This window comes from Poeciliopsis prolifica, unplaced genomic scaffold (assembly GCF_027474105.1).
Source record: "Poeciliopsis prolifica strain line A6 unplaced genomic scaffold, Auburn_PproV2 SCAFFOLD170, whole genome shotgun sequence".
NCBI lineage: Eukaryota > Metazoa > Chordata > Actinopteri > Cyprinodontiformes > Poeciliidae > Poeciliopsis > Poeciliopsis prolifica.
The window spans coordinates 320028-342011 of NW_026562545.1; the positions used below are offsets into that span (position 1 = coordinate 320028).

Sequence of the window (21984 nt, forward strand, 5' to 3'; positions counted from 1 at the left end):
CAAAACAACCAGCTGTAAACAGCCAGAACCTCTCCTGGACATGGAGGGTTCTGGGAAGGTTTACTGAATAAATCTGATAGAAATGAAACCCAGAAGAATCTGAATCGTTTTGTTTGATCTGTCGCTATGGCTACATCAGTAAACATCAACATGTTTTTCATTTTTCCCATCAGACACTTAAAGGTCAAGATGGCCGTCATTTTTGAGCCTTTATAAACAATTATTGCAATAAAATGCATTTTCATAACGAGGGTGAACTTTATGTCTCATCTTATTTTTTCAGCTCATCCAGTTTGTAAATCTTAAAAGTAATTAAATGTGTCAGGACTTTGCTCCATTCATCAACTGGAAGAAGAAAGTTAGCCTGATGTTAGCATTAGCTTCAGCGCATCATTTTGATATGATGCGCTTCCAAACAACCTCCAACCGCTTCCAACAACCTCCAACCGCTTCCAACAACCTCCAACCGTTTCCAACAACCTCCAACCGCTTCCAACAACCTCCATCCAATTCCAACAACCTCCAACCGCTTCCAACAACCTCCAACAGCCTCCAACCGCTTCCAACAACCTCCAACAGCCTCCAACCGCTTCCAACAGCCTCCAACCTCTTCCAACAGCCTCCAACCGCTTCCAACAACCTCCAACCGCTTCCAACAACCTCCAACAGCCTCCAACCGTTTCCAACAACCTCCAACAACCTCCAACCGCTTCCAACAACCTCCAACCGCTTCCAACAGCCTCCAACTTCCAACAGCCTCCAACCGCTTCCAACAACCTCCAACCGCTTCCAACAACCTCCAACAGCCTCCAACCGTTTCCAACAACCTCCAACAACCTCCAACCGCTTCCAACAACCTCCAACCGCTTCCAACAGCCTCCAACCGCTTCCAACAGCCTCCAACCGCTTCCAACAGCCTCCAACCTTTTCCAACAGCCTCCAACCGCTTCCAACAGCCTCCAACCGCTTCCAACAACCTCCAACCGCTTCCAACAACCTCCAACCGCTTCCAACAACCTCCAACCGTTTCCAACAACCTCCAACCGCTTCCAACAACCTCCATCCATTTCCAACAACCTCCAACCGCTTCCAACAACCTCCAACAGCCTCCAACCGTTTCCAACAACCTCCAACAACCTCCAACCGCTTCCAACAACCTCCAACCGCTTCCAACAGCCTCCAACCGCTTCCAACAGCCTCCAACCGCTTCCAACAGCCTCCAACCTTTTCCAACAGCCTCCAACCGCTTCCAACAACCTCCAACAGCCTCCAACCGCTTCCAACAACCTCCAACCGCTTCCAACAACCTCCAAGAGCCTCCAACCGTTTCCAATAACCTCCAACCGCTTCCAACAACCTCCAACCGCTTCCAACAGCCTCCAACCGCTTCCAACAACCTCCAACCGCTTCCAACAACCTCCATCCATTTCCAACAACCTCCAACCTCTTCCAACAGCCTCCAACCGCTTCCAACAACCTCCAACCGCTTCCAACAACCTCCAACCTCTTCCACCAACCTCCAACCGCTTCCAACAACCTCCAACCTCTTCCAAACAGCCTCCAACCTCTTTCAACAGCCTCCAACCGCTTCCAACAACCTCCAACAGCCTCCAACCCCTTCCAACAACCTCCAACCGCTTCCAACAACCTCAACCGCTTCCAACAGCCTCCAACCGCTTCCAACAGCCTCCAACCGCTTCCAACAACCTCCAACCTCTTCCAACAGCCTCCAACCTCTTCCAACAGCCACCAACCGCTTCCAACAACCTCCAACCGCTTCCAACAACCTCCAACCGCTTCCAACAACCTCCAACCTCTTCCAACAACCTCCAACCGCTTCCAACAACCTCCAACCGCTTCCAACAGCCTCCAACCGCTTCCAACAACCTCCAACCGCTTCCAACAACCTCCAACCTCTTCCAACAGCCTCCAACCTCTTTCAACAGCCTCCAACCGCTTCCAACAACCTCCAACAGCTCCAACCACTTCCAACAGCCTCCAACCGCTTCCAACAACCTCCAACAGCCTCCAACCACTTCCAACAACCTCCAACCGCTTCCAACAGCCTCCAACCGCTTCCAACAGCTCCAACCGCTTCCAACAACCTCCAACCTCTTCCAACAGCCTCCAACCTCTTCCAACAGCCACCAACCGCTTCCAACAACCTCCAACCGCTTCCAACAACCTCCAACCTCTTCCAACAGCCTCCAACCGCTTCCAACAACCTCCAACCTCTTCCAACAGCCTCCAACCGCTTCCAACAACCTCCAACAGCCTCCAACCGCTTCCAACAACCTCCAACCGCTTCCAACAACCTCCAACAGCCTCCAACCGCTTCCAGCAACCTCCAACCACTTTCAACAACCTCCAACTGCTTTGAACAACCTCCAACCATTTCCAACAACCTCCAACCATTTCCAACAACCTCCAACCACTTCCAACAACCTCCAACAGCCTCCAACCATTTCCAACAACCTCCAACTGCTTCCACCCACTTCCAACAACCTCCAACCACCTCCAACAGCTTCCAAACACCTCCAACAGCTTCCAACCACCTCCAACAGCCTCCAACCACCTCCAACCGCTTCCAACAACTCCAACAACCTCCAACCACGTCCAACCACTTTCAACAACCTCCAACCGTTTCCAACAACCTCCAACAACCTCCAACCACCTCCAACAGCCTCCAACCACCTCCAACCGCTTCCAACAACCTCCAACAACCTCCAACCACGTCCAACCACTTTCAACAACCTCCAACCGTTTCCAACAACCTCCAACAACCTCCAACCTCTTCCAACAGCCTCCAACCGCTTCCAACAACCTCCAACAGCCTCCAACCGCTTCCAACAACCTCCAACCGCTTCCAACAACCTCCAACAGCCTCCAACCGCTTCCAGCAACCTCCAACCACTTTCAACAACCTCCAACTGCTTTGAACAACCTCCAACCATTTCCAACAACCTCCAACCATTTCCAACAACCTCCAACCACTTCCAACAACCTCCAACAGCCTCCAACCATTTCCAACAACCTCCAACTGCTTCCACCCACTTCCAACAACCTCCAACCACCTCCAACAGCTTCCAAACACCTCCAACAGCTTCCAAACACCTCCAACAGCTTCCAACCACCTCCAACAGCCTCCAACCACGTCCAACCACTTTCAACAACCTCCAACCGTTTCCAACAACCTCCAACAACCTCCAACCACCTCCAACAACCTCCAACAGCTTCCAACCACTTTCAACAACCTCCAACCGTTTCCAACAACCTCCAACCACTTTCAACAACCTCCAACAGCTTCCAACCACTTTCAACAACCTCCAACCGTTTCCAACAGCCTCCAACCACCTCCAACAACCTCCAACAACCTCCAACCAATGTTCCCTCTAATTGTTCATGTGTCTGGGCGTACACACAAGCTTCCTGAACACACTGAGGACCACTGTGAGCATCATCAGTGTACACGGCGTGGCCACGCACAAGTATCATAAATCTGGGATCATAGAAAGTTGCATGGCTTATTAAAAAAATCAAATTACATCAGCAAATTTCATTGTTTGCTTTTAATTTAAGTGATTTGCTCAATTAAAATAAAAAAAAAGAAAAGAAAACATTGCTGTCCATGAGATGCTATAAGTAAGAGTCCTGCTTCAGCCAGAGTGAGAAATCAGACATTACACCTTTCAGACATAAATGTTTGTTCATATTAAAACATTCACATTTTGCACAATGAAATGTTTTCTGTAGCTTGTGATGCAGTATAAATTCTTGTAAAATATTTAATTAGTTTTTTTCACGTCTGCCCTTCTCACTTCTCCAGTGGTTGTTCACTTAGCCCAGGTTGATGGTCAGTCTGCTTCTTGCTTTATGTTCTTGAATTCAGCATATTGACTGTTAATGGCCTCCATAATCTGTGGGTGGAGGAGAATGGCCTCATACTTCTTTGCCAGTGTACAAATGTCTGCTTATCCATAGTCAAAAGTCTGAACTCAACATTTCAGTATCAAATGCAGACCATTCCTTTCATTTGATTTGATTCCATTTGATCTTAGAAGAAGTGCATTTCTTTTTTTTTACTGTGTCTTGGTGAGTGGATGTCCCACTAGACATGATAAGCTGATGGCTTTCACGTTTCTTAACTCTACCGCACTATTCTCACCTGCACAGCCATATGACCAAGGCACGTAACCCACGTAGCGAAAGTGAACCGTATCGTATCATTGGCTGGATTCCTGTCACTCACTGAGTTCGATCGCAAAGTAGTACGGAAAAAAAAATTTATTGGTCCATAGTCAAAAACTGATGTCTGAGCTCAATGTCCACTTTACGTTGGACTTTATTTTATGCGCTACATAGATTTTCTTGTGCGCTGAGAATATGTGAGCAGAGCGCGATTGCGCAGCTTAGAGGGAACATTGGCTCCAACAACCTCCAACAACCTCCAACAACCTCCAACCACTTCCAACAACCTCCAACAACCTCCAACCACTTCCAACAACCTCCAACAACCTCCAACCACTTCCAACAACCTCCAACAACCTCCAACACTTCCAACAACCTCCAACCACTTCCAACAACCTCCAACAACCTCCAACCACTTCCAACAACCTCCAACCACCTCCAACAGCTTCCCAACGTTTCCAACTTTCTCCAACTGCCTGCAGCCACCTCCTCTGGCTGCAGCTGCCTCCAGCTCTTCGACTTCAGGTGATGGTGTCTCGGCGCCTCTTGGTGCAGGTTGAGCCCAGTGAATGAGGAGTTCTGTTCCCTGTGGGTCGGGGTGAGCCGGTACTTGCCTCCGTCCTGATGTAGCCGCTGCAGGAGAGCAGAATGCATCCAGGAGGGAGAACTGTGCCTGATAGCTGCTCTAAATTTAACAGCAACACCCGCTGCTGGTCATGCAGCGTCTTTATCTCTGTCTCCCAGCAGCCGTGGCCATACAAGGTTGTGGCGGGCCGCGGCGTCCAGCGGCCCCTGGGCCCGCACACACGTAGCCAGATAACCTCTGGCAGCTACAGGCATCCTGGTGACGCCTCCATCAGGTGACACCCAGAGATCTGGACACTTTGACCTCTGACCTCTCTCAGAGGTCTGCCAATGGGAACTGAGGAAGTAACCAGGAGTGTTTAGTTATGATCTGAAGTAATTTGCTGGCATTCAGCATGCTGAATTCAGAAACATGTTTCTGGACCGTGATGGATCCAGATTCTGATAAAGGAACATCAGCCTTTATCCAGCGATCGGCTGTAAAGTTCCACCAGAACCCGATCAGAACCTGTTTCTAACTATCTATCAGCCCGATTACCGGGGGCAATCGGAGCCATGTACCGGAACCAGGCCCGGCCCACATGAACCGGGACCAGAACCCTAACCCGAGGGTCACAAATCCAAACATGGTTTTAAATATTCTGCTATTAGAGCAGAATAATCCAGTCCAGGCTTGAAGAGTCTAGTTGTTGTAGTTTTTTAACTATAGCTGATTAAAGATGCAGAAGGCGGTGAATAATTAGGTGGAATCGCCCTTTAGCATTTCCAAATCGGAACCAACTTCAGCTTGGTTCTTCATGCTGCTCTGAGGATGCTGTTTATTTCTGCCTCAGTTTTTATTGAACTAAAAGTGAAGTTATAAAAGTTCTCATTAGAAGTCAGGAAGTGTGAAGTTTCTAATACAGTGCTTTTAAAAAGTTTTCACTGCCATCAATGTTTTAATAAATCAGGATCAACAAAATTTGGCTCTTTTGAAAAACAAACAAATCTAATAAATTTCTATAAAATAATGACAAATATAAATATGTAACTCTCCTTTAAACAGGTATAAAGGTCCAGCAGAGCTGGAACCAGAACATGGTTCCGGACCAGCAGCCAGAACCGCTGACCCAGCAGAACCTTCTGCTCCGTCTGGGTTCCCTTCACCTCAGAGTTTCTATTCTCACATCCAAAACTTGATTTTCATCAACTCTCCAATCAGTGCACTGTAATGCACTTTACATTCAGTTGAGTCTTTTTAAAATGATTTTGTTTGAGCTGTAAAGAAATGTAGTTATATTTCTCTAGCATTCATCAAACCATCATCATCTAAAAGTTTTTCTAAATTCAGTTTTTGTCTATCCACCAAAAAGCAATCTCATATGTTTGTTATGGATAAAATGATTCTGACTTCCCTTTGTCTCTTATCTGCTCACACGCACACTGCTGCTGCTTACAGAACCATGTCACATGAGACTGACGACAGTCGCACATAAACCAATGGGACTGATGAACTTCCCTGCATGGAGGGATCGGAACGGGGAGAAGAAGAAAAGCTAAACTCTCCTTTCTGTTCCATTTGACTTGACACTGCCCCCTGGTGGATCCCACAGGAACTGTCCTAACAATACAACTCATTGTTTCTTTGCAGTTTTTCTCACTAATTTATGAAACTGTTGGAATCGATTGTGTCAAATAGTCGAAGAAGTTCCCGCTGCCAACTTCAGGTCAGATCCGGATGTTTTTTACTTCGCTCAGCGCCACAGCTGTTGCTCTAGTTGCTCTCATATTTCTGAGATCTGAAATATGGGAGAGCCATTAGAAAATAAACCGTGGTTACTAATAACTAATTAATAAATATTCCATGTCCACACCAGTATTTATTAAATGATTGTCCAAACATAAAATGAAATTGTGAAATACATAAAGAATGAAATGCATCCATAAAAACATCCTATATAAATAAATAAAACTGTTGTTGACTCCCCATTGAAAATACATGTAATAAAAAAAATTATTTATTAATTAGTGATCCTTCAGTTTCGGGGAAACTGAAGATTTGACATCACCGGGGCTCCGTAGCCGCTGCAGAGGGGATCGTTCAACCTTTCCAGATAAAGTCCAGTAAAGATTTGGAGCCTCCAGTGGACAGAGGGTGGTTCCGCCCAGAGGTCGCAGCTGTAACTGGTTTCCAGGTCAGATCCAGTCCGCCGGAACTACCTGTTCCACCTGAAAACTTTGGATCCGCTGCAGCCCGGGAGCGCTGCATGCTGGGAGGAATCAGCAGCTGACTGACTGCACCTTCACCTCCAGCCGTCACACAGCGCCCGGCTGGCCGCTCCGACCGCCGCTGGACCCCTCTGTCTTCACACCGAGTCATGGACCTGCGGCAGCGGCGTCTCACGGTGAGCTGCCTCGCCTGTCCGGGCCGCACGGTGCCGCCGGAGGAGCTAACGCTCCGGCTAGCTGCGGGAAACAGGGTTGTTGTGATTGGAGTTCGGCTCGGTTCTGTGTGGATCTGCTGCTTCACGAAGCCTAGACTGAGGGCGAATTTACGGGCTTAATTTATTTCCAACTCCCTGACCGATTCGGTACCGGAGATTTGAAACGTTACTCGGTTCAATCCGCCTTCAGTCCATAGGTTAGCTGAGCTAAGCTAGCTGCAGTGAAGCAGGTGTTCGGCCTCTTAGTTTTTTGTTCTGCTGCTGATTGGACCGGACTGGTTCTGGGTTCAGAGTGTCCAAACATCCACCGCCATGAGCGCCGAACCGCCGACCGCCGTCCAGCCTCCTCCGGTTGCCGGCGGGCCCCGTTAGCTCCGTTAGCCCTGTTAGCCTTCTAGCTGCTGCTGCTAGCGGCTACATACACTGTCAGGCTCCGAGGGGTTCGGCGGAGCAGAACCCCGGGGAGAGGAGAGGTTCGGCGGAGCAGAACCCCGGGGAGAGGAGAGGTTCGGCGGAGCAGAACCCCGGGGAGAGGAGAGGTTCGGCGGAGCAGAACCCCGGGGAGAGGAGAGGTTCGGCGGAGCAGAACCCCGGGGAGAGGAGAGGTTCGGCGGGTTCGGAGAAAGTTGCTGTCATGGAAACCATCACCGAGCCTGTGAGCAGATCTCGGGTCAGATTCTGACTTTAAGACTCCTGGTTCCGGTTCTGATACTGGTTTCCATGGCAGCACAGGGCTTTGGCACGTCACTGAGTGACGTTTCCTGCAGGTGAACTGGTTTTTCTGGTCCTCCTTGTTTGTAGTCCAGATCAGCTGCTGCGTCGCGCACCTGCCCACAGGTATGTTAGCCCCGCCCACTGCCAACGCTTCTTTCAGGAAGCGGAAGCTGCTCACAGATGAATTAGTGAAGCAGAATATGAACTGATGAACTGATGAACTGATGAACTGATGAACTGATGGCGGCGCAGTGGCGCAGCGGAAGCACTGTTGCCTTGCAGCAAGAAGGTCCTGGGTTCGATTCTTTCTGGGCAAAGTCTGCATGTTGTCCCTGTGCATGCTGGGTTCTCTCCGGTTGTCCGGCTTCGTCCCACAGTCCAAAAACATGACCTTCAGGTTAACTGGTCTCTCCAAATTCTCCCTGTCTGTCTCTGTGTTGCCCAGCAACAGACTGGCCACCTGTCCAGGTGCTGCTGCACCTCCTGTCCCAGTAGGGACAAGGGCTTAGAAAATGGATGGATGAATGAATATGAACTGATTCTGTTGGGACTTGAACCATCTCTGTCTCCTGCTGACTTCCTGTCTGTCCCTGTCCCAGGTGTAGCTGCGGCGCGTCCCGTGGGAGTGTGATGGAGCCAGACGTGATCCGGATGTACTCTTCGTCGCCGCCACCGATGGAGGACGCTGCAGAAGAAGAGGACGATGAGTTTGGGGACTTTGGAACGTTCTCCGGCGTCCCCAGCAGCGTCACTTCTCAGAGTTGGACACGCCGACGTCCTTCGACCAGAACCAGGCGCTGACTGCCACCTCGCCGCCCGACCTTCATAACGGCAGCGGGGGCTGGGCTTTGGCCACGCCCCTTTGGCGAGCCGTCCAAGGCCAACGGCCGGGAAGTCTGTCCTCCAGAGCGGACAGACAGCAGGAAGACGGCGACCTCCTCGCAGGATGTCTCTGTTGATTGCAACGGTGAAGATGCAGAGGTCCTGACCAAACGGGTTTGTGACCTTTGACCTTCAGGGAAGCCCCTCCTCACAGGACTCTGTCACCTTTCGTGCCAGAGGACCATCCACAGAAGACGGGGACGACGTCCTGGTCCAAGAGGATGGCGTCCAAAAGGACGAGTCTGCAGACTTTGCTGATTTTTCTGACTCTGAAGAGCTGCAGAGTCAGAGGGACAGGGCCGGTCCACTGGGGACATCCGTCCACCCCAGGGACCTGGACAGTCCAGTGGAGACATCCATCTGTCCCCAGGACAGTGAGCAGGGAGCAGAGGACGCACTGAGGGACATCCACCGGGCCGCGGCCCCCGTCGACTCTTGTAAGATGGACCGGGGCCCGGACGGTCCTGGGGGACGCGTGTCTCTCTGTTTGCACTATGGGGCGTCTGTCCCCGAACGGGACAGAGGACGAGGACGAGTCCCGGGAAGCAGGGGACGAGCGTAGCTCGGAGACGTCTCTGGGCCGGTGTTGTCCACGGACGGCCTGGAGGACCTGGGGGACATCAGCACCACGGGATCGTCCCCGCCGCCGCCGGGGGACGCCGCCATGCCCACCGGGGACGACTTTGGAGACTTTGGGGACGCCGCATCCTTCGGCACTCAGGGCTTTGCTGACTTTGAGCAGAACCGACCGGACGGTCCGGAACCTCCAGAACCTGCCGGGTCCGAGTCGGAGGACGACTTTGGACTTCAACTCCCTAGGTCCTCGGCGGACAGCGGGACGAGGACGGGGACGTTTGCTGACTTTACCAGCAGTGAGAGTTTCGGGAACTTTAGCTCAGCGAAAGACGGAGAGGATGACTCGGGCTGGAGCGCCTTCAGCGAGCAGAACCAGAACCAGAACCAGGAGGATGGAGAGTCCTGGGCTGCGTTCAGCTCAGAGCCGAGCGGCGAGGAGGACCGGGACGAAGACAGAGGACGCTGGGGACGGTGCCGCTGCCGGTAAGATACAGACGGGTCGGTTCTGGCCGGTTCTGATTGATCCACAGAGAAAAGAATGATCTGGTTCCTCCTGATGGTTAGTTTCCTCCATTTGTGCAGATTTAGCTGCGATGCTAATTGGAGACACCAGGATGTCGAGGAACGATGCAGTTCAGTCTCAGTCTGTTGATTTTGGTCACATTGAGTCAAACTAAATGTTTTTGAACAGCCATTAGTTTTTCATCATTTTACTGCTTCTCTGAGCTTTTATCTCCTCTTTCATGATAAAAATAATATTACGTTAGGTCAGTGTTTTTCAACCACTGTGCTGCCGTGGAAATGATCCAATTTCACCTAATTGGTCTAAAAAGATTTTTTTGAAAACAAATGAACTGCAAATAATTTGCCATTTTGGAGTGTCTGTGTTGAAGTAGTGACCAGTGATCATGCAGTTTCCTGCTGGACGTTAAAACAAGACAATTATCGATGCATGAAAGTGACGGGAAGCGGTGAGAGCGTTGACTGTGATGACAGATGGAAAAGTTTTTGAGAAAAAAATACAGTAATATGAAATCAATGGAAGGAAAATACCCAGAGCTTTTTCTTTTCCAAATATTGTTGCTTCTCTCAGAAAAGGAATTATTTTCTGCGTTCTGCTTGTGGACAGAATGAGTCGTGTGTTCAGGCGAACTTTTGAACTAGACATGTTAAGCGCAATTCGGAATATCTAATATGAAATATGATACATATAAATTTTTGTGTCTATTTGATTCCTATTCAAGACACTTTCATAAGAACTACTACATTTTTTTAAAATGTTCATTTAGATTTTTGGTTGTAGTGTGCCTTGTGATTTTTTCAATGAAGACAATGTAGCTTGGCTCAAAAAAGGTTGAAAAACTGCATTAGGTGATATTCTTCTGAAAATAATGAAGTCATCAATAGTTGTTTCTGCTCAGGTTACTGTGACGTTTTTCTGTTGCTGAAAATTTTAAACCCAAATCAGAAATTACTTTGAAATCTATTTTAATGTAAAATAATTAGTCAGCCTGAATCTGTTATTGAACGACCGGGACTAAGATATTAATCAGACGTAGTTCACACTCCGACCACTAGATGGCAGCTCCTACAGCAGCCTGAGAGGAAGAGGGACTCCTCAGGCCGTTCTGTTCTGATCCCCCTGCAGGGGGCGCTGTCCAGCCGTCTGGAGAAGTTGTTCCTCAGCAGCTTCCCTGTTAGCTCCGCCCACAGCCAGCAGCAGGTGGGGGAGGGGAAGGGGGTGGAGACCTTGAAGGTCTTGCTGGAGCCGCGAGGCGAGGAAGAGGAGGAAGAGGAGGAAGAGGAGAGGCTGAGCAGCAGGTGACTTGTTGATGTTGATGATGATGATGACTGAGCTGCTTCCTGTTTCACTTCCTCTGCTGCTCTGTGATTGGCTGCAGGCGGCCGCGTGGCGGCGGCGTCTGGACGCAGCTTCAGGACGTCCAGGAGGCTCTGGGCCTGCGGTACCAGTGGGGGGGTTCCCATGGCAACAAGGTGCTGCTCTGCTGCCTCGGCATCGACACCAGAAACATCGTAAGTATGGCGCTGGTTCTGATGGTTCTGATGGTTCTGATGGTTCTGATGGTTCCCAGCTGAACCCAGAGCCATTTTACTTTGCACCATCGCAGGATAATGACAGGAGCAAAGACACCTGCAGCCGGGTTCTGCAGCCGGGTTCTGCAGCCGGGTTCTGCAGCCGGTCCTGCAGCCGGGTTCTGCAGCCGGGTTCTGCAGCCGGGTTCTGCAGCCGGTCCTGCAGCCGGGTTCTGCAGCCGGGTTCTGCAGCCGGAGCCTGCAGCCGGTCCTGCAGCCGGGTCCTGCAGCCGGGTTCTGCAGCCGGTCCTGCAGCCGGGTTCTGCAGCCGGGTTCTGCAGCCAGGTTCTGCAGCCGGTCCTGCAGCCGGGTTCTGCAGCCGGGTTCTGCAGCCGGACCTGCAGCCGGTCCTGCAGCCGGTCCTGCAGCCGGGTTCTGTTGTGGTCCGTTTCTGAACGTGTGGCTCTTTTCCCTCCAGCTGTTCACGGGTCAGAAGAAGCAGCCGGTCATCGTGCCGATGTACGCGGCTGGCCTGGTGAGTTCCTCTGCCCCAGAATGTCCAGAACCTCCTGCGGGTTCTGGTTGTGACCCGGTTTGGTTTCAGGGGATGCTGGAGCCGACCAAGGAGCCGGTGAAGCCCGTCTCTGCTGCAGAGATGATCGCCTCCATCGCCCAGACGCCGCCCGCTGTCGCAGAGAAGAGCTCCATCCAACCCGACCTGGTGCAGGTGTGTCAGCGCCCGGCACCGCCCGGCCCGGCCCAGCACCGCCCGGCCCGGCCCGGCCCGGCACCGCCCGGCCCGCTTGCCGTCCTCATGTCCTGATGACAATCTGATTGTTTTCCCGTCCCTCCAGCAGGAGGCGCTCCCCCCGGTCCAGTTCGACTGGAGCAGCAGCGGCCTCACCAACCCTCTGGACGGTAGGTGGTCCAACCGGGCCGTCCAGAACTTCAGTCCACAACCCAGCAGAACCACGACCAAACGCTGAGTCCAGAGGTTCTGGAGAACCACCAGCTTAAGCTGGCAGTGCAGCCCGGTCTGAGCCGGTCCTGTTTGATCCGGTCCGTATCAGAACCGCAGTGAGGCTCGGTAGCAGCAGCATCATGCTGTGGGATCTCCCACCTGGTTTGGTGTTCTGGTTCTGCTGTGGCTGAACTTTGACCCCTCTCTGAGGTCAGCCCAAAGCGACTCTGCTGCATGACTCTCTGTCTCTCTCTCTCTCTCTGACCTCTGACCTCTGACCCGGCCGTCCAGCCAGCGGAGGCTCGGCTCTGTTGAACCTGGATTTCTTTGGTCCGGTGGAGGATTCAGGCTCCAGCAGCTCAGCCTCCATCCCAGGTCAGAACCAGAACCACTGGATCCACCCGACCGCCAGAACCGCCCGACCCGACCGCCAGAACCGCCCGACCCGACCGCCAGAACCGCCCGACCCGACCGCCAGAACCGCCCGACCGCCAGAACCGCCCGACCCGACCGCCAGAACCGCCCGACCCGACCGCCAGAACCGCCCGACCCGACCGCCAGAACCGCCCGTCCCGACCGCCAGAACCGCCCGTCCCGACCGCCAGAACCGCCCGACCCGACCGCCAGAACCGCCCGACCCGACCGCCAGAACCGCCCGACCCGACCGCCAGAACCGCCCGACCCGACCGCCAGAACCGCCCGACCCGACCGCCAGAACCGCCCGTCCCGACCGCCAGAACCGCCCGACCCGACCGCCAGAACCGCCCGACCGCCAGAACCGCCCGACCCGACCACCAGAAACCGACCGCCAGAACCGCCCGACCCGACCGCCAGAACCGCCCGTCCCGACCTCCAGAACCGCCCGACCCGACCACCAGAATTGCCAGAACCATTTTGCATGTCTGTCGTAGAATCTGGTCCAATGTTCTTCCTGGACTGGGTCGCTCCGGTTCTGCTCTTCCTCCTTTCAGCTTCTAGAAACTAACATGGTGCCGCTCGGTGAACGGGCAGCAGGTCCGCTTTCCTGGACCGGACCGGGTTCTGCAGTTTTCATTGATGCATCAATAATTGCAGTAATAATTTATTTATTATTATTATTTTGATTCGGAAACTTTCAGATGCTGGTAGAAGAAAAAAAGATTTCCGTTAAGCAAATTTGCCGATATTTTCACAAATTAATACTTTTTGTGTCAAATTCTACAGAGTTGTACCCAAAAACACCACATTTAAGTTAGATTTTTCAAGATGGCTGCCATGGCAAATAAAACTTCCTGTGAAATCCCCGTTGGATGAATCACAGAAATGTCAGTGAAAAGCTGCACGAGTGCAGAGAGCAGTTCTTGGTGGAAAGATGGGAATCTGCCACGATAAAGTGATGTGGATCACGATCTGCTGTGGTGTGAAGGTAACCAGAGCCACTGCAGCTAGAACTGGAGTGGGCGGAGCCTCGTGCAAGCCCCGCCCACTCCAAACAAACCAGTGGGTGGAGCCATGAAAACCAAGACATCTGCTTGTCAGACAAGCAGGTTGGTGCCACTGAAACTGGACAGACCCAGCCTGGCCATCGCCCCCTGCTGGCTGCTCCCTGCGCGAGCGTCCGGCCCCGCTTCCTGCCGCCACCTTTCCGATGGCTGAAAACTGTTCAGAGGGATGAAGTCTAAAAGTAGTAGCTGTTGAGTCAGAACCCTGGAGCAGGTCCGGTTGGATCCAGTGGCTTTCTGGTAAAGGTCCTGCTGACCTCTGACCTGTCCGGCCCATTCTATCCCTCAGGTGTGGACCCGGAGCTGTTCGAGCTCACCACCTCCAAGCTGGACCCCAGTGGCGCCGGCAGCCGCGTGGCCGACGCCTTCGCTCGCCTCATGTCCACCATGGAGAAAACCAGCACATCCACAAGGTGAGTGTGCGGCCCGGTCCCGGCCCAGTTCCTCTCGGAGTCGAGCTGAGGTCCGTTCGTGTCTGCGCTTTGACAGGAAGCCCAGGAGGGAGGAGAACCTGAGCGACGAGGCGTCCAAGGTGATCGCGGCGCTGCCGGATCTGTCCTTCATGCAGGCCAAGGTTCTGATGTTCCCCGCCACGCTGACGCCGCTCTGCTCGCAGGCCACGCCCAACTGAAGCCCCGCCCACACGCATCACTTCATCAACATCCTCTTTTTTTCATGTTTCAGTTTCTCTTGGTGGAGGTGTACATAATCAGGGATTAATGTTTTATTTGAATGATTCTTTTATTGTGGCGGGACTTTGAAGGAAACACTGGGTGAACATAGAGATCTATAAAGTCTGAATACATTTATATCAACATTTAGAGTCTTTATAAGAATATTTATGGACTGAAACCACACTGCCTGCAGAATCCAGCTGAATGTTCGTCCTCGTTCGTTTCCGAGGCCTTAGTTCGTCCCGCCGCTTCCTGTCCTCCCAGTCCGTCTCGTCCGGGACGCGTGAAGGAGTTAAGGGACCAACCCGTCTGTCGTTTTGTTTTTGCTCTAACTGCTCTGGCCGTCTCCCTGGAGGGTCTTGCACATTGTGAAGATGAGTTGGATGTAATCGTAGTTCACTGTGGCTTCAGGCTGTAAACCAGGAAGTTCCTATGGAAAACCGCTGAATCACTGGAAGAGCCTGCGAGGAGTCGCCGTGCATGCTGGGTCTTCCCAGACTGGAAATGTGTAAATTTTAGTGTACACAAGATATTAAAATAATTTAAGAAGAAACTGTGTCTCTAGTTCTGTGGGTCCAGACTCAATCAGCGCTGGGAGGCAAAAATGTTTAATATCTCGGTTTGTAATTGTATTTTAATCTAAATCAAAACAAAGCAGCAAATTTTCAAATCCAAAACTGCTGAACAGACCTATGAGTTTAATAAACTTAAATATTTTTAAAGTGTTCATCATCACATTGGGGTAAAGTTGATCATTCACGGAGCTTGTTTACAAAGCTGGACATTAGCTGCTACAGCTTTAGCATAGAGATGCTAATTTAGGCTAGCATAGACTCTTAGCACATCTTGAACACAATCTGTCTGAAGCAGAAATTAACCGAAGCCGCTCCATCGCTGCTATCAGCGGTGTGCCAGATTTACGGTCGTACCAGAAACATACAAAGGTTCCGGGCGCTTCAGATTTGTATGAAATTGTTTAAAATGTTAATGTAATTACCTAAATTAATATGTTAGTCACTTCCCTGAAAAACAAACAAAAGAGGCATGAATTGTTTGAGTTTAGTTTTTTCCAAAGAACTGCAGACTGCTGATCTGTTCTGGAAACAGGAAGTGGTCACCAGAGGAGACAGGAAGTAAACAGAGCCACCGGCATGGCAGGGATGGAGCCTCCATGTTTAAACCTGTAAAGTCATGTGGCTACATGTCTTCTGATTGGTCGCTAATTTAGTATCAATACCTCATAAGCTTAAGAGGAGCAAACTTCCAGAAAACTGCAAAGCTGCTGAAAGCCAGAGTTCCTTTAAATGAAAGCTAACAGCTAACAGTTAGCGTTCATCTGTTGGGGCAGAGACATCAGAACCGGCTCAACTAACAACCTGTTCTGGTTCTGATGATGATGGTGAGACTTGGTCTACAGTCAGAGGTTTCTTCCAGTGCTGTAACACAGACTCATTTAATAACAATAAATTATCAATATATTTGATTATTCTTGATTAAATGTTTGTTGCTAGGCTACAGTGACGTTTCTATGGACTGAAGCACTCTGAGCATCTTTGGTTCTGTACCGATAAACTGGACCTTCAGACCAGAACCCTGACAGGGTCTGTGACTTCTGACGCAACATGACCTCATCTACAAACGCTGAGTCGCCCCCTGGAGGCCATGCAAGGGAACTGCTGGAGGATTGTCCTTCCCGCACAAGAAGAGACCAGACAGGCGATCTGTTATCAAACATCTCCTTCATTGTTTAATAGACTCTGAGCCGCACAGCGTCCGCAGCCAATCAGCTGCTCAGGTTTCTTCTTCTACAGCTTCTGCAAACATTTATGTATAAATATATACAGTTTGTGGCAGCTCCGCTCCGACTGGGCCGGCAGCGCGCGCACCGCCTGACGGGAATGTTGTCTGGGCGGCGCGGGTTCTTCTTCTGCCCTGAAGGCACGTGGCTGAGGGGGCGAGGCGTGGAGGCGCGCGCGCTGCCGGTCTGAGCGCGCTCCATCCGAACCCAGGAGACTTAAAAACGGTTCTGAGTGACGAGGAGACGGCGGGGGGTTTTGGGGGCGGGGCTTATCGTCCTACTGCTGGTCGGGGGGAGAGGTGGCGGCGGCGGCGGCTCTCAGCAGCAGCCCCCAGACGAAGTGTTGACCGGCTTGCTCTGGATCTTCACGTTGGACTTGTCGGCGGCGCCGGCCGTGGCCCCGGGGCCCATCCGCTTCTTGATCTCAGCCGCCATGGTCATGAAGGCCTGCTCCACGTTGGTGGCGCTCTTAGCGCTCGTCTCCAGGAACGGGATGCCCAGGTGGTCCGCGAACTCCTGCGGGGGTCCAGGTCAGAATGCTACACGGCCTCCTTCAGACCAGAGGCCAGGGGTCAAGGGTCATACCTTGGCTGTAGTGTAGTCCACCACCTTCTTGGTGGTCAGGTCGCTCTTGTTTCCGACCAGCAGCTTGTTGACGTTCTCGCTGGCGTAGCGGTCGATCTCCTGCAGCCACTGCTTCACGTTGTTGAACGACTCCTGAGGACCAGCAGAACGCAGCGTTACTGAGGGGGCGGGGCTAGCGGCGGCGGGGCGGGGCTAGCGGCGGCGGGGGGACTCCAGATGAAAAACACAAATATATACTCAGATCTTTCAGCAATTATACTTAAACTTTACATATCGCTCCTTCATACAAATTAGAAATCTCTTCTTAAATCACGTTTCTTTACCAGTAGGGGTCATTAGAGCAGGAGCCATGTTAGCATTAGCCAACATTTGTAGCATTCAATTAATCGCACAATAAATTAAAGTTATCGACCTCATTTTAATTATCGGCTTTATCATTTCTTCCTGCCTTTTTCTTTCTTTTAATGACACTGGATGAAAAAGGCTCCACTGCCTTGCTCATTTCCTTAGTGTAATGCCCAGTATGAGTTTAGAGTTGTCGGCTGACTGTTGGCCGATTTTCAAAACCTGACAAACATAGAACCCATAGGTATAACGGGTTCGATAGTGCAGTGTATCCAGCCACTCAGCAAGAGCGACACACCACAAGAACGATGTTTCATCCAGGATGTTTAATGATGTTTCATCCAGGATGTTTCATCCAGGATGTTTAATGATGTTTCATCCAGGATGTTTCATCCAGGATGTTTAATGATGTTTCATCCAGGATGTTTCATCCAGGATGTTTCATCCAGGATGTTTAATGATGTTTCATCCTGAAAAAGCCACAATATGACAGTGAATTTAGAGCAAACACAGCTGATGACGCAGAAGCAATAGCGGCAATTTGTGAGCTTATTTTGGGCGCAAAATAATGGCTACTAGTCCAGTTAACTCATTTTAAAACCAGTACTAATCAATGTTTTACTAGAATCTACCTGCAATGCATGTGGCTAGTGTCAGATTAAAGTCCTGAATGAATGAACATCATTATAATTGATTGATTGATTGATTTATGTCATGTTAGTGATGATCAGCTGAAAGTTGCTAGGTTTATCAACTGCAGCACCAATTTCACTCCAACTTTGCACAAAATGTTGAATAAACATTCATGTTGTTTCCACATATCATCGCTGATGTCCGCTGGACTTTGGGATTTGCGGTGTCAGCTCTTTGGGTTTTTTTCCATAATTTCCCCTCAGAAAGCACGGAGGTGAATCTGTGCTTTCTGATCGGCTGCCTGTCCGTTCAACAGGCTGCCTTCTCGCTGCCAATGGGGGAAAACCACAGGCTTTCACAGGTGATAAATATGACATGTTGAATATGCCGATTTAGATCGGAGTGGCTGTTCTGTCATATCGTCATGCTTCGCACGGACTGACGGCGATATCCGTCAGACCAGTATACACTGTCATTACCATATGGATTTATTTAACTAGTCACACACTTCGTTATTAACAGCTGTATGGCATCCTGACTTTAAATAGATCAATGAGTTTTACACAGACTGTGTTGCATTTCACTGCAGCTACACTGCTTTAAATTCACTTTGAAACCACGACGATGCATGTATATCCATCTAGTCATCATTGAAAACAATTTATTGATTTATTTTCGTCACAACTAGTCGCATTTGCTGAACTGAAAGCTCCTCTGACAGTCTGGACTTCTTAATGCTCAGTGACGCGAACTCATTACTGTTCTGACAGCGTCTGATGATCTGACTGGACCTGATGTTCTGACAGCGTCTGATGATCTGACTGGACCCGATGATCTGACTGGACCCGATGTTCTGACTGGACCCGATGATCTGACTGGACCCGATGATCTGACTGGACCCGATGATCTGACTGGACCCGATGATCTGACTGGACCCGATGATCTGACTGGACCCGATGTTCTGACTGGACCCGATGTTCTGACTGGACCCGATGTTCTGACTGGACCTGATCAGTCCAAACACACCTCACACTACGGGACGATCGGTTACGATTATCGCAAGTGACAATCCTAGAACGTTGGACGTTCTAATATTCTAAAACATTCTAAGGGGAAAATCTGGGCAAAGAATCATGTAGTGTGAACTATTGCATCAGGTAGCGGATGTGCCCGTCTACTCAATCTACATCTAGACCACCAGCAGACAACTCTATGCAGACTTTATAATCTGAACTCTTTTGGTTGAATGTAGTTTTTATTTCCACTTTGGTTTTATGTTGTTTAGTTTTTATTCAAGTGCATGTTTGTTTTATTTTTGGTTGCTTATTTCAGTTATAGGTCTATTGTTAAGAGTTCTTTTGAAATAAAGTGTTTTTTGGCAGGATGTGCTTTCTACCATTACATCAGTTTGAAATGGCCTTCAAACAATATTATCGTTTATCGCAATAATTATTGAGACAATTAATCGCTCGGTAAAATTTGTAGTAGTCGTTTGCTCCTAACCTGAACATGAAGCAGAACTTAACTCAGAATCCGACCAGTAAAAAATAAAAGAGGGTCAGCAAAAGGTCAGTGACCTCCCGCTGATGGAAGTGCTCCAATATCTACAAGTACACACACACCCATAACAGCTACAGGAAAATAAAACTATTTCCTGATGACGGAAGCTAACATCAGCTAAGCGAATGCTGCTGATTAAAGGTCAAAGGTCACTAACCTGATCCGTCACATCATACACCACTATGATGCCGTGAGCTCCTCTGTAGTAACTGGATGTGATGGTTCTGAACCTTTCCTGGCCCGCCGTGTCCCACTGCAGAGAAGCAGGTCAAAGGTCAGCTCAGAGCACAATACACCGCCGTCCTGCTACGATCGGGAGCTCCTTACGATCTGCAGCTTGATGGTCTTCCCGTCCAGTTCGATGGTCCGGATCTTAAAGTCCACCCCGATGGTGCTGATGTAGCTCTCTGTGTATGTGTCGTCCTGCAGCCAATCACAGTCACAGACGGGTCAGACAACGCTGCAGCCAATCACAGACGGGTCAGACAACGCTGCAGCCAATCACAGACGGGTCAGACAACGCTGCAGCCAATCACAGACGGGTCAGACTTACTGCAAACCGCAGCAGGAGACAGGACTTTCCAACACCAGAGTCACCGATCAGCAGCAGCTTGAATAAGTAGTCACTGCAAGGACACACACACACACACACACACACACACACACACACACACACACACGTCATGTTGGCTCTGACATGATTCAGGCCCAACCAGTTGACACCAACTGGACCTGAGATGTTCTGATCGGTTTAAAGAATCCTCTGGAACACAACTGGTTTCTCTAAACTGGTTTGTTACAGAAATCTGAAATCCATGTTTGTAGTGTGAAGAAAGAACCTGATTTTTTTTCTTTGTTTTAAATCGTCCTCCAATAATAAATCTGTCAGATTTTAATGTCAGATATCGCAATGGTTTTATGGTTTGTTTCTATCACCAGGAGCAGATTAGCTTCTTAAAAGCTTAAATAAACCTGAACTTTGACCCCTGGCCCCAGAGGAGCTGGAGCAAGTCCAAACCATTTCACATCCAGGACTCCATGTCTCTCTGCTCAGCTGTCGGACCAACAACTGATGACGTCATCCAGGAAGTGACTGTTGAATATCATCTCTGCATTCTGAGCTGTTAGCATGTTAGCATGTGATGAGGCTGTCACACAGCAATAGTCTTCAGTCAGAAGCCTCTCCACATTCACTACAAGACTGACTGCTACTGGAAATCCAAAGAGCATTTAAATTTCTTTTGAGAACAATAAAGGACTTCGTATTCTGAAGTCCTTTATTTATTTATTTAGTTTATCAACTAAATAAATAAAAACATTTGGTAATAATTTTATTATTTAAGTTTAAAATCAGAATTACTGACTGAATGTGAACACAACAAATAGATTTAATTGCACCTGTTGGCCAACTCATCTTAGGCCCAGCAGACTTTTATTGTTTAGGACAAAAATAAAAACTAAAATTAGAAATATTGAACATCTTCCAGTTTCCATGGAAACGGATCAACGACTTGGATTAGAAAATAACTAACCCATCTTGAGGCAAGTAATAAACCCTCAGAAAGTAACTAACCCGTCAGAAAACAGCTAATCAGTCAGGAAGTAACTAAACCATTAGAAAGTAAGTAATTGGTCAGAAAGTACGTGACCCGTCATATAGTCCTGACCCTTTGGTCACAGCAGCTCATTAGAGTAAACACGGTTAGCCGTTAGCCGCTGACAGCTAGGTGTGATTGAACCGGTCACTCCCGTCATTTCTCGGCCTTCTCCCGGCTCAGCCTCGCTGTCAGGAGCCGCTTCTGACTTCCACTATATGGCTGTCGGTAAGTGTCCGGTCGGGCGGTCAAGTTAACGACTGAAACCGAGGAGAAAAGTAGCGAAGACGACGCTGCGCCCGGCTAGCTAGGCGTTAGCCTCCCGGTGAAGTGACAGCTCAGACCGGACCTGGACGTGTCAGTCCGGACCAGAACCAGACTTACTATTCCGGATTCATGGTTGTCTGCTGGTTGTGAAGTCTGTCGTCTGTGGAAGCAGTTGAAGGTGGTTCGGAGAGATTCTGGACTGGTTCTGTCGTTACTTTGAAGCGAGTAGTTGTCAGAACAGAGTAACCGAATCAAATATGGCCGTCTGAGTACCACCAACCCGGAAATACTGGCCTAAAGGAATCATGGGTACTGTAGTGTTCAAATTAAATTCAATTCAAAACTACTTTATTGATCCCAAAGGGAAATTAAATATTTAATATTTAAAATAACTCTTCTCCTTCTTTCCGGCTGTCTTCATAATTAACTGAGTAAAAGTTGGAGTTACAAGGACATGTATGGAGTTTGAAAAGTTCCAAAATGTTGACTCAAGTTCAACTAACCTGGGAAAGTTATTTTGACTTGTCTGAAGCAGCCAATCACCAATCTGATTGGCTGCTTCAATTAGGACCAAGGAGGTCCTGGGTTTGATTACCAGCCTGGTTTTCTGCATGTTGTTCCTGTGCATGTGTGGGAACCAGAGTGGGAACTTGACCTCCTTCACCTGGAAACTGTGCTGGTGA

The 21984-nt window shown here is 49.8% G+C and overlaps 1 protein-coding gene and 1 pseudogene across 1 annotated transcript; one reads left to right on the plus strand and one right to left on the minus strand.

Moving 5' to 3' along the window:
• The first annotated feature begins 6809 nt into the window (after positions 1-6809).
• LOC129356399 (aftiphilin-like) lies at positions 6810-15071 on the plus strand (annotated as a pseudogene).
• Positions 15072-16240: 1169 nt separating this feature from the next.
• On the minus strand, positions 16241-21582 carry LOC129356400 (ras-related protein Rab-1A). The gene is made up of 6 exons (XM_055025991.1): positions 21419-21582; positions 19993-20065; positions 19767-19862; positions 19597-19692; positions 16902-17033; positions 16241-16832 (listed from the first exon to the last, which is right to left on the minus strand). Exons 1-6 carry the CDS (start codon positions 21430-21432, stop codon positions 16635-16637), a joined length of 609 nt encoding a protein of 202 aa, XP_054881966.1. The 5' UTR covers positions 21433-21582; the 3' UTR covers positions 16241-16634.
• Between the last annotated feature and the right edge of the window lie 402 nt (positions 21583-21984).

Bases quoted from the DNA above. Each gene is read 5' to 3' on its own strand.
- LOC129356400 (XM_055025991.1), bottom strand. The intron at 19,863-19,992 runs GTAAGTCTGACC...GATTGGCTGCAG, and splicing joins GTCTCCTGCTGCGGTTTGCA to GACGACACATACACAGAGAG. The intron at 17,034-19,596 runs GTTAGTGACCTT...GCTGGTCCTCAG, and splicing joins TGTATGATGTGACGGATCAG to GAGTCGTTCAACAACGTGAA.